Source organism: Notothenia coriiceps, unplaced genomic scaffold (assembly GCF_000735185.1).
Source record: "Notothenia coriiceps isolate Sejong01 unplaced genomic scaffold, NC01 NC01_scaffold00005788, whole genome shotgun sequence".
NCBI lineage: Eukaryota > Metazoa > Chordata > Actinopteri > Perciformes > Nototheniidae > Notothenia > Notothenia coriiceps.
In genome coordinates, this window is record NW_011338489.1 from 506,771 (window position 1) to 522,958 (window position 16,188).

Here is a 16,188-nt window from a genome sequence, read left to right on the forward strand (position 1 = left end):
GAAGACATGACTTACTTTTGCTGACCAGTGGTCATAAGTAAAAATGATGGGAAAAAAATCTAAGTATAGTATAAGTAGAGTAGGCCTGCTTCAACAGTAGCAAAAGTAGCCCATATATAGGCCTAACCATAAGATATCAGTATAAATATATTTAATATCACATATATATCAACACAAATGACGGATGTATTTAATTAACCAACAATTAATTGTATTTCTCATAAAATTAATCATAAATTCCATTATACATTGCATTTGTAAGATAAATAATGATTACGCTATTTATTTCAAAAGTGTTGTCGTAGTCCAGCGTTAATGGCATAGAAAACCGCGTTCAATAGTTTTGAAACTCGAGTGTACGAGCTTCAAAAGCAGTCCCTCAACGCCACATAGAGCCTCCCTCTGACTTCTGACACTTCTAATGTCAGCATGCTCCCACAAACTGCCCAACATGAGGATTAATCAGACTAATGAAGTGCATGTTAAAGCTGCACAGTTTAGTAAAGACATTCACGGCTTCTGCTTTAGCGGGAAAATACTGCTTTTATGCAGTGCTTTAATTGGAATAAAAAAAGGTGCCAGTACTCTAAATCAGCAACTGTTTCAAGTCAATTTATTTATAAATAAATTGACTTGAAACCGTAAATAAAATAAATATATATATATTATATCCTCATGCTGGTGGGTTTGGATATTCTTTGACCATAAAAGTTGTATGGTCAAAGAATATCCACGCACTTCTCGCAGTTTTAACCCCGATTTAACGAACAGTGTTTTAAGTTTATGTTTTCCTAAAATAGCTATACGGACAGTGGGATTAATGCAATAATCACTGCGACTATGACACTCCTATTATTGCATAACTGCGGTGTGTGTGTGTGTGTGTGACGTGTGTATCCTGGGGAGGGTGGGGTGGAGCCTCAACCAGCGTCAGAGAGGTAAATGCAAAAGGTGGGTCCAATGTGTGATCCAGATGGTGAGCAACAGAAGTGAAACCACCTCCAATCCAAATAAAATTGCTATTCTTTGCACGGATTCAGAGCCACTTTCCAGACTGTTTAAAAATGAGGCAGCGATGGAGGAAATGTCATGGATTGGGCTCTCATTAAAACGTCTACCAGCAAAAGCAGAGAAAAAAGAAAAATCTGAATTCCCAAATGGGGTAACCCCAAAACAACACCAGTTTACATGTGTAAGCTATGCAATTTATTTTTAATTAAAAAATGTTTGTGGGAAAATAAAAGATAAACTTAGATCCTAATCTGACATGTGAAGAAACACACATTTGGAGCTGATCCATTAAATCAGAGCCGGGTCTGTGGATTCACTGGAAACTCGTTTTTTAATGCCGTCTTATAAACAGATACAAGGGTATGTGGTACATCAACTACACTTATAACTGTAGTGTGTATACCATCAGTAATTCCCAGATGCAAATTATAGCTCTTTTTGAGGTTTTGGGAAACATGTTTATATTTACATATCTCTTTTCCATGATTTATTTCCCCCTTTCCCCTTTGATTTTGTGACAGAAAGAATTCCCAGCAACATAAATTCTTAACATCGGCATTTTTATTGCACAACATTCCCATAAAATTGGGAAAAAATAATTTGAAGAGACAATTCAAGACATTCTGTACAAATACATGGAAATAAACAAGAGTATGTACAGTTTACATGAACCGTTACACATACCATGGGCTAAACTTACTAAATAATTTATTCATATACAAAGAAGTGAAAGCAGGTATAAATTCATACCTTTTAAACATAATGGCTGGGTTGTACAAAATGTAGGCTGATACAGCGGAGCATCTTCAATGCAACAAGCACGTCTCTAGACATTTTACCAGCAAAATGAGCTCTGATGCATTCATGCCACATCTCTTAAGACTTGGGTCATATACAGGATCAGAAAGAAACACATTATTCCTGCTTTCTCTAACAATACAAGCCATTCTCAGCATTCAGTCCAACATATAATGTGTATACGCTAATCTTTAAGCACACATTTTTAAACATTGTGGAAGGGTTGTTCCAGTAAGTACTCATTTGAATATTTATTGAGCTTATCGGCTAAATTAAGCTCCTCCCTCTGCCTTCATATGTATTTAAAACTCTTGTGTTTCCTCTCTGCTTTGACCTATATTAAATAATGTTGGGAAATGTTTAACTCCTCCTTTTATTTCTGGAGTTAATTAAAGAGATAACAAAATATAGATTTATTTCCAATGCCGATGAAACAATAAAAAGTACTTACAACAAAAAGTATTAACAATAAAATACCATTGGCCCCCACTGCAGAAAACACCCTATGCACAGGAGAGAATCCACCTAAACTGAAACTATGAAAGGAACCTCTTATTTACGCTCACCAAATCGCACCCTGGCTTTAAAGATATAACAGAAAAATCACTTTTCAATGTCATGGAAAACCTAAAGAAACATTATTTTTAAAGGGTGCTACTAGAGCTTTTATATTCTGCGTGTTTCTGTGAGTATAACCGTCATAGAAACATGTTTGAAAATAGTGTTAACTCATACATATTTGTATCTATTGTGTTAACTCATACATATTTGTATCTATTGTAAGGCCTCCCGTGTTCCTCTTTTTGTCTGCAGCAAACATCGAAGCCGTAAACATTGTAGAAAGGTGGCGAAGCTATAAAAGTGTGAAAATACTTCAGCATTTGGGTTGTAAAATACATGTAGATGATGTGTGTCGGAGCTTTTATCCACAGTAGAGCGGGGAACTTAAAACACATTCTGAAAAATATGTGTGAAACAATCATCCCCAGGAATTTACCAAACTCCCCTTGTTGAAGAACACAGCATAGGGTCTGCACGAAGATGCCGCTGACATTCCTCTGATTAAAATACCTTCAAACGTTTACCTCAGGGTTTTCTATTGGGTGACTGTAAATGTGTGTCATCCATGTGAAGATCTGAGGTAGTGCTGTACCTATGATAAGAATGTCAAAGCCGCTTTAAGCGATCTCAAAACCGGTTTGTCGAACCAAAAATAACCTCAATTACAATAAAACGTGTCACTGGGATATCTCAAGGGAAATTTGGCTTGTAAACAAAAACATGAAGATAAATGAAATAACATAAATGCATGAGATTGATAAAGTTCTCAATAATATTAACCTTAAAATGTTCAAATAAAAAAATCCATCTTGTAGTCTGACACAGATTGTACAGAGAAAAAGTAGAAGGAAAAAAAGTCCAATGTTATTATACCGTAGAAATCCTTAATGTTTCATTCTCACCTGGAAACATTTATAAAGTCTTTGGCGTTTTTCTGTCCAAAAATAAAAAGAGTATTTAAAAGAAACATTCAAAGGACTGGGAAACCTCCACAGAGGGACTCTAGCTCCCCCCGGTGGTGTAACATCTACACTGCAGAGCGAGAGGAGAACACCATGACGGGGGTCAGCTGTGGAGAATGGACGGTTGATTTGGGGCCAGAGTGCCCCCCCCCCCTGGTCTGACAGCCTCATAGGAGGATCTGGGCCACATAGGGGGAGTGGGTGCTGGCCACTGCGGCCAACAGGGGGAGGTCGCTGGACTCGATTCTGAAACGACACCAGAGCAAACATCAGGATAAGATCTACGTGGCCTGTTTAAAGTAACACCATTTATAAATATCACACTGCCATGTTTAATTGGTAAAAATCACACAATGAAAAGTTGCTGGTTGTTTAATACATTAACGGGGTTTTTTCCAGTAAGGTGCCATGTAGTGATGGGCATTATGGCTCTTAGAAGGGAGCCGGATCTTATGGCTCCGTTCCTTTGCGAGAGCCGTTCAAAAGAGCCATTTTTTTTAAGGGGGCGGGGTTAATAGGTTTATCTGCAAAAAATACCTTTTATAATTCAATCAAATTTAGCCCTGTTTTGACTAATGATTTATATGTGTACACATAGCCTATCACTTAAATTATTCAATACATCATTTGTACTGAAGTATTCAAAAGTAAAAATTACATGCTGTGGCCAATTGTTTTCGTTGCATTTAAAGACCCTTGAAACTGATTGTAGAACCACGCAAAAAAAGAAGCTGATAGCAACACCTATACAAACTGACCACAAATCTTTGCTGAGCTTAAAAATAATCATAAATAAATAACATAATGAAAATAAATATATTGCATTGCTCAAAACAGCAGCATCCAACAGTCTCTAATCCTTGGATATGACATGTCACTGCATGCATGCACGGAGCACCCGTAGCGCGGAGATCATCATATCATTCTGTCTTGTATTAGGCCTCCTTATCAACAACAAAAACGGCTCGTTCGCGACCGACACATCACTAGCGCCATGTGGGGCGTCCTTATGGGCAAATAACAGTTATGTTTAAATTCAGTAATACTCAGAAAAACTCACTGTGTACCATAGAGCTCTAAAACAATCCTCCCTCAGTAAATTGCAAAGTTGAATGTTCCTATAGTTTTAAAGCCTTCATTGGACTGCATGTGCATTTGCATCATTATAGTGATTATAGTGCATGAGACAAATAACAGGGACCTGCTGCTAGAGATACAAAATCCACAGAATACGTTTCAGTAGATTAGTTAGGCATTTATGTTCTGCTTTCCAGCACATGTGAGTGGAGAATAAAGGTTAACCCCTTACCCTAAGACCATGCCCAACTCTTTGACATGGACTCTTGTCTGACCCTTCAAATACTCAGCAAGCATCTTGCTCTTGAAGTAGATTTCCTGCAGGCGGTCCTCAAGGTGCATGATACACTGAGGAGAAGAGGAAGGAAACATGGATGTTAAAGCACAGGAATCAAAGTGGTGCTTGCTGCTGAATAACCAGTGTTTGGCTGAGAGGTGTCACGTACAAAGTTGGGTGAGATGTTGAGTTTGTAGAGCTGGTGGGTGGACTGCAGTAAGTTTGAGACCAAGTTGGACACCAGGACCTCCTTCCCCAGCTTGTTGACGTCTGTGGCTCGCCTCTGACTGCTAGCCACCTGCACCGTCCACTTCTCTGTGTCTGCTATAATGCAGACGGCCTCCGCGATAGGCTCGTCCAATACTGGATGCTGCAGAAGAGAAAACATTCAGTTACAATAATACACATGCATAAAGTGAAGATAAGGGTTCAATGCAAAACCACATTTTCTTGTAAATGACTTGTTTGCAATCACATTCTGGTTGTTCAAAACGCTTCAATGGCAATGAAAATGAAAAGGTTTAACACTTGAACTTTACCTGAACAGCGTGGGTTAATTCGGCCATGAGGCACTGCCGAAGCTTTTCGTCACTAGGCAACCCTTGCAGTACAAAGTCTGGCACGTAGGTGGGGCAGTAGCCTCCGAACAGAGAGCGGCCAAAGTTGGCAATGCTTGGCTTCGAGTAGTTCTCCACTAACTTTGACCTATAAAGCAAACATGTGATGAGATATGTGATCCCAAAAGATAAAGATAGATACCTGCCGTCATTATAACATCAATTACAAAGGAAGACAAAGTCAGAAGGGATTTATTACTTTTCATTTTGAAAACTCATATGTAAACTTTATGGCTTTTTTTTGTTTGTGCAAAGATGAGGGGAGAAAGATCAAGATACAGTATTTCCCTCAAACTGAGACGATATCTACACAAACATGTACTTTAAAAACAATAAAAGGTGTTCAACCTATGTTTTACATCAGAATCATAATGGTAAGTAAGTTTGACAAAAATAACTGCATTTTTTTTTTGGCTATTCTAGATTGACTCAAATGTTCTATATAATCTGATGACTAAAAAAAAATGTTTATTTACATTTTTCAAAACCAGACAGAAATACTTTTTTTTTTACTAGGATTAGACTAAAATGTCCTGATTTTAAGTTAAATAAAACCTGAAAAAATAACAGCATAGGGTTTACTCAATGTGATAAAAACTTCAAATTAGTATTTTTCACTAAAACTAATGAAACAAAATGAACATTAGCGTTTGCACTAGTTATTGTGTCATGTACTCACCCGGGGAGGGGCAGCAGCATCTCCTCCTGCCAGTCCTCTGTGTCCTCGCTCTCACTGTCCCCCAGCGCACTGTCCGAGCTCTCGTTGCGGGGGATCTCCCAGTCGTTGGCCGGCATCGCCTTGTTCTTTTGGTCCTCTGTGCCCTTGCTGCTCTCATCCTGGGGGAAGGGGACCGACAGCAGAAGACCCTTGTCCTGCTCAACAGAACAGCTTCTGCTGCAGCAGCATGTGTCGGAGGAATCTGTGGAGCCACACCTGCACCTCCTCTGGACGCTCAGCAAAATGTCTCCCTTCCTGCTGGACCCCACCTCCGGCCTACCTGAACCTAAACACAGACCTATCCCCGGACTGCTGTGGCCCCCAATGTCCCCGGGTTGGGGGACTCCCGAGGGGTCCAGCAGGTCTTTGTGCATACTGTCTGTGCTGCTGGCCGTCGGTCGTTTGGCCACATCTTCTATAGTCCTAGTCTCCACGGGGTTATCCACACTGAAGTACTCGTCAAAATCGTCCACACAGTTGGGGGTCCACTTGGGCATCTTACTGGACACCCGCTGCAGGGGGGGGGCTGCCTTGGTCTGTTTGGTTTGGTCCTCTGATTGGCTGCTGCTGCTGGTCTTCGACTCCGCTCCACTCTTGGGTTTGTGATGTTGCACCTGATGCTGTTTCTGCTGCATCAGCATCAGCTGCTGGTGGAGAGGTTTGTCCTTGAGGTGCTTCTTGTACTTCTTCATGTCCTCTTCCACTTTCCTCCGGCGGCTCTCTGTGTCCGACTCTGGAGACATGGAGTCTCCGATGAGGAAGGTGACCTTTGTTGCCGGCTCGTCCTCTTCTGTCAGGATCAGAGACATGGGCCCCGACGCGGTGCTTCCTGGAACTGGCACTGCAGCAGCAGGCGTGTTTTTATCATGGAGCTTCTTCTCCAGAGGGATCTCTAACGGCAGAGAGGCCAGCACCCTGGGGGGCTGGGTCCCTACGCCTGCATCCGTCCCAGCCTCTGAGCCGGGGGTCTTCTGCTCTGTAGGGACAGGAGATGGTGATGATGCCAGTGAGGCTGTGGGTGTGGGCTGGACGATGAGTCTAAGGTCTCCCTTGGTCTCTGTGTCCAGCACACAGACCTCCTCCCTGGGGGACGCCGAGCCCACCCGCAGCACCGTCTCCAGCCGGGCCTCTGGGACTCCCGGGGGGCTGCTGGACTCCCTGAGCAGCCCCCCGGGATCAGCTGATTCTGCAATCCTGATAACAGCACTGTCCCCCGTCTGAAGCACACTGCTCCTGGACCCTTGACTGTCACTGCTGTCCTCCTCCTCTTCCTCCTCCTCATCCTCCTCCTTGGGTGTGTCCCCCCCACCCTGCTCCCCCTCTGTGTCTGTGTAAGTGCTGCTCTGGAGGCTGTTGTCTGAAGGGTAGCTGCTGTCCTCTGCCTCGGTCTGCCGGCTGTGGGTGGGGTGAGACAAGTAGTCCCCGCTGGGTTTGTGGACGGTGACCAGCACGTAGTCCGACTCCTCCACCTCTCCTCTCCTCAGGGAGGTGGTGATGAGGGAGCCGGGGATGACGATGGCCTCGTCCTCGGCGCTGTCCAGCATGTGCGTCTCCAGCAGCTCGGAGCAGCGGATGAAGTAGGTGAGGATGTAGAGGAGCCTCTGGACCAGCTCCTGTCTGCGGCCCACCACCACCGTCCTGGACAGCCGCACCGGGGACCCTATGGCCCCGTACAGGTCGCCTACACAGTGAGGGAAAAACAACTCATCAGCACTTCTGTACAGCCATTTAGATTTATCAAATTATTTTATCAGGTAATGTTTTTTTAATCATTTATTTATGCTCGTTCTATAACATTTGATTGTGAAGTCTCCAGGTTTGCCGCAGTGTGAAGTTGATTGGATGAACGGTTGTCGAGAAAATTACTCATAAATAGGTTATAGATCTTTCTTTCTTTATATATCATTAAAATGAGCGAGCTGTACCGAGCAGGCAGTTTGTAGAAGAGTAAATAGGGGTCCCCTCTGAATACACTACACAGTGTGTACATAACACACTTCTAATACATACGACAACAAAACTGGCACAAGAGACAGTCATTTCTTGGATCCCTGAAATACATCCATCATGAGAGAAAAGTTGTGTGATGAAGACTTTGAGAAAAATACATTACGTTTGACTTACATTTTAGTATCTGGATATAAAAAGAGTTTATATCAATATTTGAGGCTTTTATTTTACTCTCACAAAGGACATATTACAGAACTTATGAAGGTATGTTTAAACAATCGCCAGTCAAACAAACAGAAGACTAACGTGTTCTTTCCTCTCTGGTGTGCAGTTCTCACTATGAACACCAGGAGGCACCATGAACTCACTTTCCCAGAGCTCTCCATGTCACATGAGGTGAAAGTGTGGACTACTCAACATACTCTATAAGATGTTTGTGTATTTAAAGGATATCACCACTCACTACATGCATCTACAAATCATCTACAGCTATACTGTGTGTATAACACATTAAAAAGAGAGAGACTAGGCAGAAGTGCACAAATAGATGATTAGTAATGCAACATGTTACAATAAAAAACACTGATGCTTTACACAGCAATAAGCATTTAAATGAACTGCACCTCATTGGAGTATTATTTCATTTTACATTTTTAAATTGCGTTTTTATCACAAGATCATTAATGCATTACACTTCTGAAACGGACATAAGAGCTACAACAGAGTGCAGTCTAATGGAGCTGCATGTGGAGAACATTCAGTCCCAACTTGTCTTTGTGCTGGGATGATTAATGATGACAGGTGAGGATGCGTTCCAGCTTCAGCGAAAATGAGGATCAAACACAGGTGTTCCATCAGACGTCCATTTATGTTGTCCATGTGTGTGCTTGTGTGTTTGTTTTCTGAGTGCCTCACCTAGTTGTGCCCAGAGCGGGTTGTAAGGGTGCGTCTTGGCCAGCATGTCGACGCTCTTGGAGGAGTGTTTCTCGAGGAAGATCTTGATTGGAGGCTGCCCATTGGGCATGACGGTGGGCACCCAGGCCAGATGATTGGTCAGGATGGCTGTCAATAACGCGGGGAGGAATCTGAAATAAATCAGATATGGGTTGGTGAGCAAAGAGTCGAGGAGAATCCAAACATCCTAGCTGTGTGAACCCGATCAAAAATGACTTCTCAGTTTCCCTCCTGACCTTATTTGGTGAGGTCAACTTGGTCAGACCTTTTGTTGCTGGCCACAACACACACATCCATTGTTTGCCACACACACACACAAATAGAAATGTATGCAGAAAGACACACACACACACCAATACGAATGATTCACTTCTCACTCCTGACCACAAGTGTCTACTTCCTTTCCTGTCTCATGACTCAACACCAATGCTACTCAAGTTCAGTCATGTGCTCCAGCACAGTTGTGACTGCGGCACTCATCACTAGCATCATGGGAAAACTGACAGGACGCCTCAGAAAAGAAATTATGTCTTACGAGACATTTTGTTGCCAGGGAGACATATGGCTTCATCCGAGAGTCAACATAGCGTAGAAGTAGTTGTGTATCGTCAGGTCCAAAATGGATGTGTGGAAGACACCCTGACATTGGTGGAAATGCTGACTTTTCAGAGAAATTATGCTAATGAGGAAACACCAGTGGTTGCCTAGGAGACACCACTTAGAGTGTGCAGGGATTTAGAGAACATGAGAAAGTGAAAGGTAGTAATAGTAAAGTACAGACACGTTCTGATTCTTCAGTCTGATAAACAGTATTCCACCACGACGTCTTCCAAGTGGAGGAGGGGTTTTTATTGCTCGTGGAATTTCTTCAAAATTATTCTTGAACCCTCAATTTAATCATTTTTATGTCTATAAAGGGTTAAAAAACTATGTTTTATGATTGTCTTAACATGTTATTTTTGCTTTATGCAATCAATGATACAATTTGAATAAAGAATGCGATAAAAACACTTCTAAATGCTACATGGATCAAGTGTGAATATGTTCCATAAAGGCCTTGCTACCAATTCATTTGTGTACAATTAGCAGTGTTTTGACGTGGCTTTATGACAGCAACAATAAGCAATTAGAGACTGGCATTCACAGCTCCCTCAGAGGCAGACCAATACATGCAAAGAGGGTGAAACACTCACTTGTGTGTATGTTTGAGAGCCATGAAAAGGGTGAGAAAGACGATAGACTGAGTAGAATAGAATGAACAGTGTGTGAACCTGCATGTGTTTCTCTGTTTATAGGCTTGTCCAGGAAGTAGAAGCAAAAAAGACTAACTTTTCTTTGTGTCTGAGTTCTGTTATGCATGTCTTCTCTCTTTACATTAGTGAGCTTAATGCTGTCAGCTCAGAAAAGATCAATCGAGTGGTGAACAGCCTGATCTTCACAACAGGTGGGTTTGCTGTGGCCTACCACTCTTAAAAACCAGTAAGTGATATGTGTTTGGAAATGACTTTTAACGTATTTCCATGATCCCCTTTTTGAGATACTTTAAAAAAAATGTCTTGACTGATGGCGGCCTAGGTGTGAGAACAAGCAGTCACTCAACTGGTTCTTGGAGGCCTGCTCCATCAGCAGCGAGAGCTCCCTCATGAAGTGACCGCAGAGCTGGTTCTTCTCCGACGCCCCGGACATCATGGTCAACCAGACGGGCTCAGCCACCCTCGGCATGGTGTAGAGGTCGCAGATTGTCATCCTGGAGATGAGGTACGGCGAGGGAGGGATGAAAGAGCATGGAGAGGGGCATGGACAGGGAAGGAGGGGAAAAAGAGACAAAACAGACAGAGAGAGAACAGACACGTTATTGTCTCTCGGGGTAAACAAAAGAGATCTCAGTTCACAGACTGCGCTGGGCCCATGGGAGACCCTCGTTGTGTGTGTGTTTGAAACAGTCCAGCAAACTTGACTCCCAACCCTGTCTCCTTGCTCTGTACAGTGTGTATATCTATCTGTATGAGGCTCAGTTGGAGCGTTTGTCCATTGAGAAGGAGTGGAGTTTCCATGGAGCGTGGGGCGTGTTGGTGAGCATGTCTCGGCTGGAGGCCAAGCTTTGACACAGGGGCAGAGGGGAATCTTTGCAGCCGGAGGAATGTGGAGAATCAGGCGTTTTTAGTCAGAGCTCAAATATGCACTGCAGCTGCTGGATTATGAGTTTGAAAATGCTAAACTGTGCAGATGTTTTATCTGCTTTCCCTGCGAACATATCGAGCAAATTCAAGGGAAATACATTTGACCGAAAGTGATCTGTCACAAGACTTTTAACTGATAAGCACTTAGTGGAAGCTTGATTTAGTGTAACAGGAAACTGCACAAGATCTAAGACAGTAAACATTCAACCCTTTTTGACCTATACAAAAAACTTGGTGATAGGGGAGATGTGGCCATGCTGCATGCTGGGAGAAAACGCAGGTGTCACAAAGTGAAAGTGACCTTCACTAGTTCTCCAGTAATCAAGCTATTTTAGGTGGATGTGTTTCTTCAAAGCAGATAGGAACAACATGCGTAGTCTTTGTTTACCGGTTCATAAGAAGAAGTTATGGACAGGGAGCAAAAAGGAGAACTTGTCAAATCCAGTGCATTGCAATACTGTTGTTGCTCTAGTTCTTTTTAGACGGTTTAGTGTTGTAATCCAAAACCTGCTCTTGGCGGGTTGATAATATTAACACAATGACTGTGGTGGTGGACAAGAACGCCTATTGCAAGAAAAATGCTTGAACTACCTCCAAAAACCACTCAATTACAGCTTAAGTGTGCTTTATGACGTATAAACAAATCTTCGGTTTCGATTACATTTTGTAGCAAAGCTTGCTTTCTCTCACCAAGAAAGAATGATTGAACCAATGGATGAGAAGCTTACAAGAGAGTGAGTGATCACTGCATGAGACAATTTGAGCTTTAATCAATTTCTTGACATTAAACAAGGAACCATTACTAACTGTAGTACTTAGCTGCCAAAGACTTGATGTCACTTGCAAATCAACATACCCTAAACATGTCGCTGACTCTCTTTACACGTCGTTGTCAGCAGAGATGATCCATCATCAGGGCTGCAGCATCAAATAACCTAATAACACTTTTTGATTCCTGGTATAAATGGGTTGACTTATCCGTGGCCTTTAAAGCCCCAGTCGACCCAGATAATGTGGGGTGTACATACAGCCTCTCTGCAGCAGCTGTTCAGGTGAACTTTAAAGAGCGTGATGTGAAATTAAACTGTTGTGTCGAGGAGACTGATTTGAAATGCTCTCACTATGGACGGGAGCGATTCAAACCATTCTGATCTCATACACGACTTCTGGCTCAAGCTGTGTTTTCGAATGCCAATTTAAATTGAAAGCACCTTGTACGTATTAAGAGTTATAGCACAAGAGTTATGGGCATTGAATCTAATAGTGCAATTACTAACCGATAATCCTTATGGGTTTATTTTATTTTTGTTTCTTAGAATCCTAATACAAACATGTAAGTACTGTACTTTCTTTTTGCATTGAACTACAATTTTTGCACTATAAATTATGAAGGCACCGTTGATTTTTTGCTTACGGTGCTTTAAAAACCTTAAAATGTTGGGCATGAATGTTGCATTAACAACTCTGAGGCACAGTTTCTAGTGGCCTCCATTAAGTACTTGCATACTTTCGTCCAAGAGAAGGATAAGCACTTTTTTTATGCTTGTGAGCTAAAATGGGAAGTGGAGTCTCTCCAACCCTAATGTGTTAAGTGGCTCTGCCGCCATCACTACTCCTGTTTTCCCTCTAACTGCAAACCCTACAGTAACCCCACAATATAGGCTGGTGTGACTTATATGTGCACATGCCTCAGCTAAGTGCCCAGCTTATCTTCGACAGCATGCGTGGGTATGTGTGCATGCCCACCCTCCCAACTACGTCAATCCGGAATCAGCATCTTGCAAAGGCATTTCCTCCAGTTCCTCCTGTAATGTTCCATGAAGTCAAAAGCCCTTAATGGCAAAGGTGGCTGCACTTATATTTAGCTGCTGTCTGAAGGTGAGATTTTACAGATATTTAGTTAGTCCCGGGATCTCACATATTATTTACTATTCTGGTGCCCGTGGCCAGTGTCTGAGGAAGATAGGGTTGCCACTTCGCAGGCTTGGGTTGCTGTGGCCGGCTGCCAACAGGCATATGACTGCAGCAATGAGGGAACCTCAGATAGACTGCAAGTGTGTGTGGCAAGTGCACGCACACACACACACACACACACACACACACACACACACACACACACACACACACACACACACACACACACACACACACACACACACACACACACACACACACTTAAGGTTGTGTGTTTTACGAGGTACCAAACAGTCATAGAGTAGTGACAAGCATATCACACCAATTCAAATGTTTAAGAACCTTTATGATTTAATATTTGATTTCATTACACATTAAAAGGTTAAATCCTTCTGGGAACTGGCGTTTCTAGACAAATAATAAACAAAGCATCCTCATTGGGTAGTTGTGGTGGAGAGTTGAGAAGTAACTGGTAGCTTCAAACATTTCAGCCAAATAAGCTTCCTCAAAAACAAACAAAACTCTATGGGATGAACTCCCAGCATGCATAGCAACATCTGTGGTTTGCTACAGGTAGGTCACAGTGTGTTCCTCCTTTCTTTTAGCTAACATACTACAACATTTCTTACTGTATGGCGTTATTTTTGTGCCTCTATCCTGAGCACGCAATGGAGCATTTTGAGCATAGAAAATGTTATTGAGCGCACAGGTTGGCACTTGAGGGTAGTCTTATTGTAAAGTGGTACTCAATTATCTATTAAATTATGCGCATATGACAAAAGGACAGAGACTGTTAGCATCACGCTATCCTGACACATCAACCCCAGTGGGTGTTCATTAGTTATTCATTGATTCGACACCTCAGCACGCCACATCAGTAACTGGAGCAGAATTACACAATCCCTTCACCTTATCTCCGTTAACTTTAGAGTCCATAAAATCACCTTGTTATTCAGAGACACAGCGTGCTCACTGACAGTTATCCTGTAGCACATGCTAACAATATTAAAGCAATGAAAAGCACCATTCAGTTCAATTGTTACAACTAACAAAGAGGCATTTAAAGGACACCTTTATGACGGCAATGCATCAAAGTAATGTGACACTTGCCTAGTGACCATAAGAAATATGACATAGGGAAAAAGAATTATCTTCTAAACCTTGTTGACAGATCAGGTGCTTATTTATCTGCAGGCCATAGCAGCTGGAGAATATCAGATGTTATCAACAACAGTTTACTGCCTGCTTGATATGTGTTCATTAATGACCGACTCATTGCACTATCCCGCTTTTAACACGGCCACATAGTCAATAAACCAACAACTTGACTCACAATATTAATTGAAAATGATTTTGTTGACTTAACGGCAGCACTGATCAAGGTTTACAGTAACTGTCCACATTTGTTCCCAGTTCCTTTTCCACCAACCTAACAAGTTCCAGAGCAGCCAATACCATGTTGCCGTTATTGATAAATTCCTGTCTGCCTTCTTCCGTTGATTTCTCTGATGTCCGATGCTCTGTCTTGTACCTACTTTACTTCTCTCCCTTGATCCTCCTTAGCAACGGTCATTATGTTGCTTAGCAGCAATGTGTTTGAGTATTAACAACCTCTGAACATTTCCAATTTGACCAATCAGAATCTAATATTCAACTAAGCCGTGTAGTTAACCAAGATGATATACGTTTATCAAACTGTGTAATGTAAACCTTCACACACTAAAAAGAGAGCCAGAGAATGTGAACAAAGTCATCTGTAAGAGATAACGTGTTGGGTTTAAGATGGAAACATCTTCTCCCATCTCTTCAAACTAAATATCAACCGACTCCATCTAACGAGGGCAGCCGGGAAAAAACTTTGGCCCAACCCTATGATCTATGAAGTATTTGCCAGTTGTCATAAGGGCAATAGTAAAATAATGAATGAAGTCCGATCATTGTCTGCATTATGGTGAGAGAATGTGAATTGTTGCCATACCTGAACTCGTTGAGTCCTTCCACCATTCGGCTGTAAGCCAGGGCTCTCTGAGTGGCATCAGCTGACCGACGACACTTCATGGCCTTGAGAGTGAAACAACACAAATGCTCTTTGAGATAATTGGCACTGAAGCTGATTAAACACTACGCAGGAAAGGTGAAGCAAGGAATGTGAGGGGGGGGTCTCTGGAAGTCCTCCAGAGCTGCGACAGTGCCAACAACAGACAGCAGTAAACAGAATCTCAGATATACAAGGTGTGATCATTGAGTGGTCATCTGACAGCAACTCTGATCATTACACCAGCAAAGGTCTGCATTCAATGCTATTCATGTCTCGCTGCTAAACGCATTTCACTGACAGGCTTATCTTCACAGTGTCAATCAGGGAAGCAACAGCAGTCATAAAGGGGGAAACAAACTTCTAACACATCAAAAGAATCATCTTTGTAGTTAATAACAACACAGCCAATCAGCGTCATACACAAACTCACCTGTTCGATAGCGCTCTTGAGTTTGTTCATGTGGCTTTCAAAGAGAGGGAAGTGGGAGAAGAAGAAATCCTGGAAGCGGTTGTTCTCCTCCGTGTTGGGGGACAGCATGAAGATGACGCCGATGGCGATCTTCTTCTTCCGAGCCACGCCGAGGCTCGGTCCGGCGCTATCGTCAGACATGTTGAAGCTCTCCTCCACTGACCTGATGGGGACAGGGCACACAAGGAGTCACAAGGAGCAGAAGATAATCCGATACAACCTCCGAAGCCTGAGATGTTTGTGTGGCTGCTCAGATTTCAGAATGTTCGCCTGCCCTTGAAGATCATTAAAGTTATATATTAAGACTAGATCACAAATGACCTTCCCTATACTGATTACTACTGATTGATATTACAAATACATTTTCCATGTACTGCAAACATTTTGTCATTTATACATCTAAGAGGAAAAATACGCACGTCACATGTCGAGGGGCTTTGAATCCCAGCCCTTTTCAGCTGGGAAACAAGATGCTTTGGTGCTGCTGAAATGTATCGCCTGGAAGATACGAGCACTCAGAGGCGTACAGCTGCATTGACAAGCCAACACAGCATCCTGTCTAGTCACAGCACTGTGTGTGTGTGTGTGTGTGTGTGTGTGTGTGTGTGTGTGTGTGTGTGTGTGTGTGTGTGTGTGTGTGTGTGTGTGTGTGTGTGTGTGTG

The 16,188-nt window shown here is 42.5% G+C and overlaps 1 protein-coding gene across 1 annotated transcript in view; it reads right to left on the bottom strand.

Annotated features, from left to right (window-relative positions):
- Positions 1 to 1,550: 1,550 nt before the first annotated feature.
- LOC104943232 (folliculin-interacting protein 1-like) overlaps positions 1,551 to 16,188 on the bottom strand; it is a 39,190-nt gene continuing 24,552 nt past the window's right edge. The window contains 9 exon segments of the mRNA XM_010768576.1: positions 1,551 to 3,578; positions 4,642 to 4,757; positions 4,856 to 5,056; positions 5,226 to 5,391; positions 5,983 to 7,702; positions 8,887 to 9,056; positions 10,526 to 10,672; positions 14,998 to 15,080; positions 15,488 to 15,689. Coding sequence (XP_010766878.1) covers positions 3,500 to 3,578; positions 4,642 to 4,757; positions 4,856 to 5,056; positions 5,226 to 5,391; positions 5,983 to 7,702; positions 8,887 to 9,056; positions 10,526 to 10,672; positions 14,998 to 15,080; positions 15,488 to 15,689 — 2,884 coding nt within the window. The 3' untranslated portion in view covers positions 1,551 to 3,499.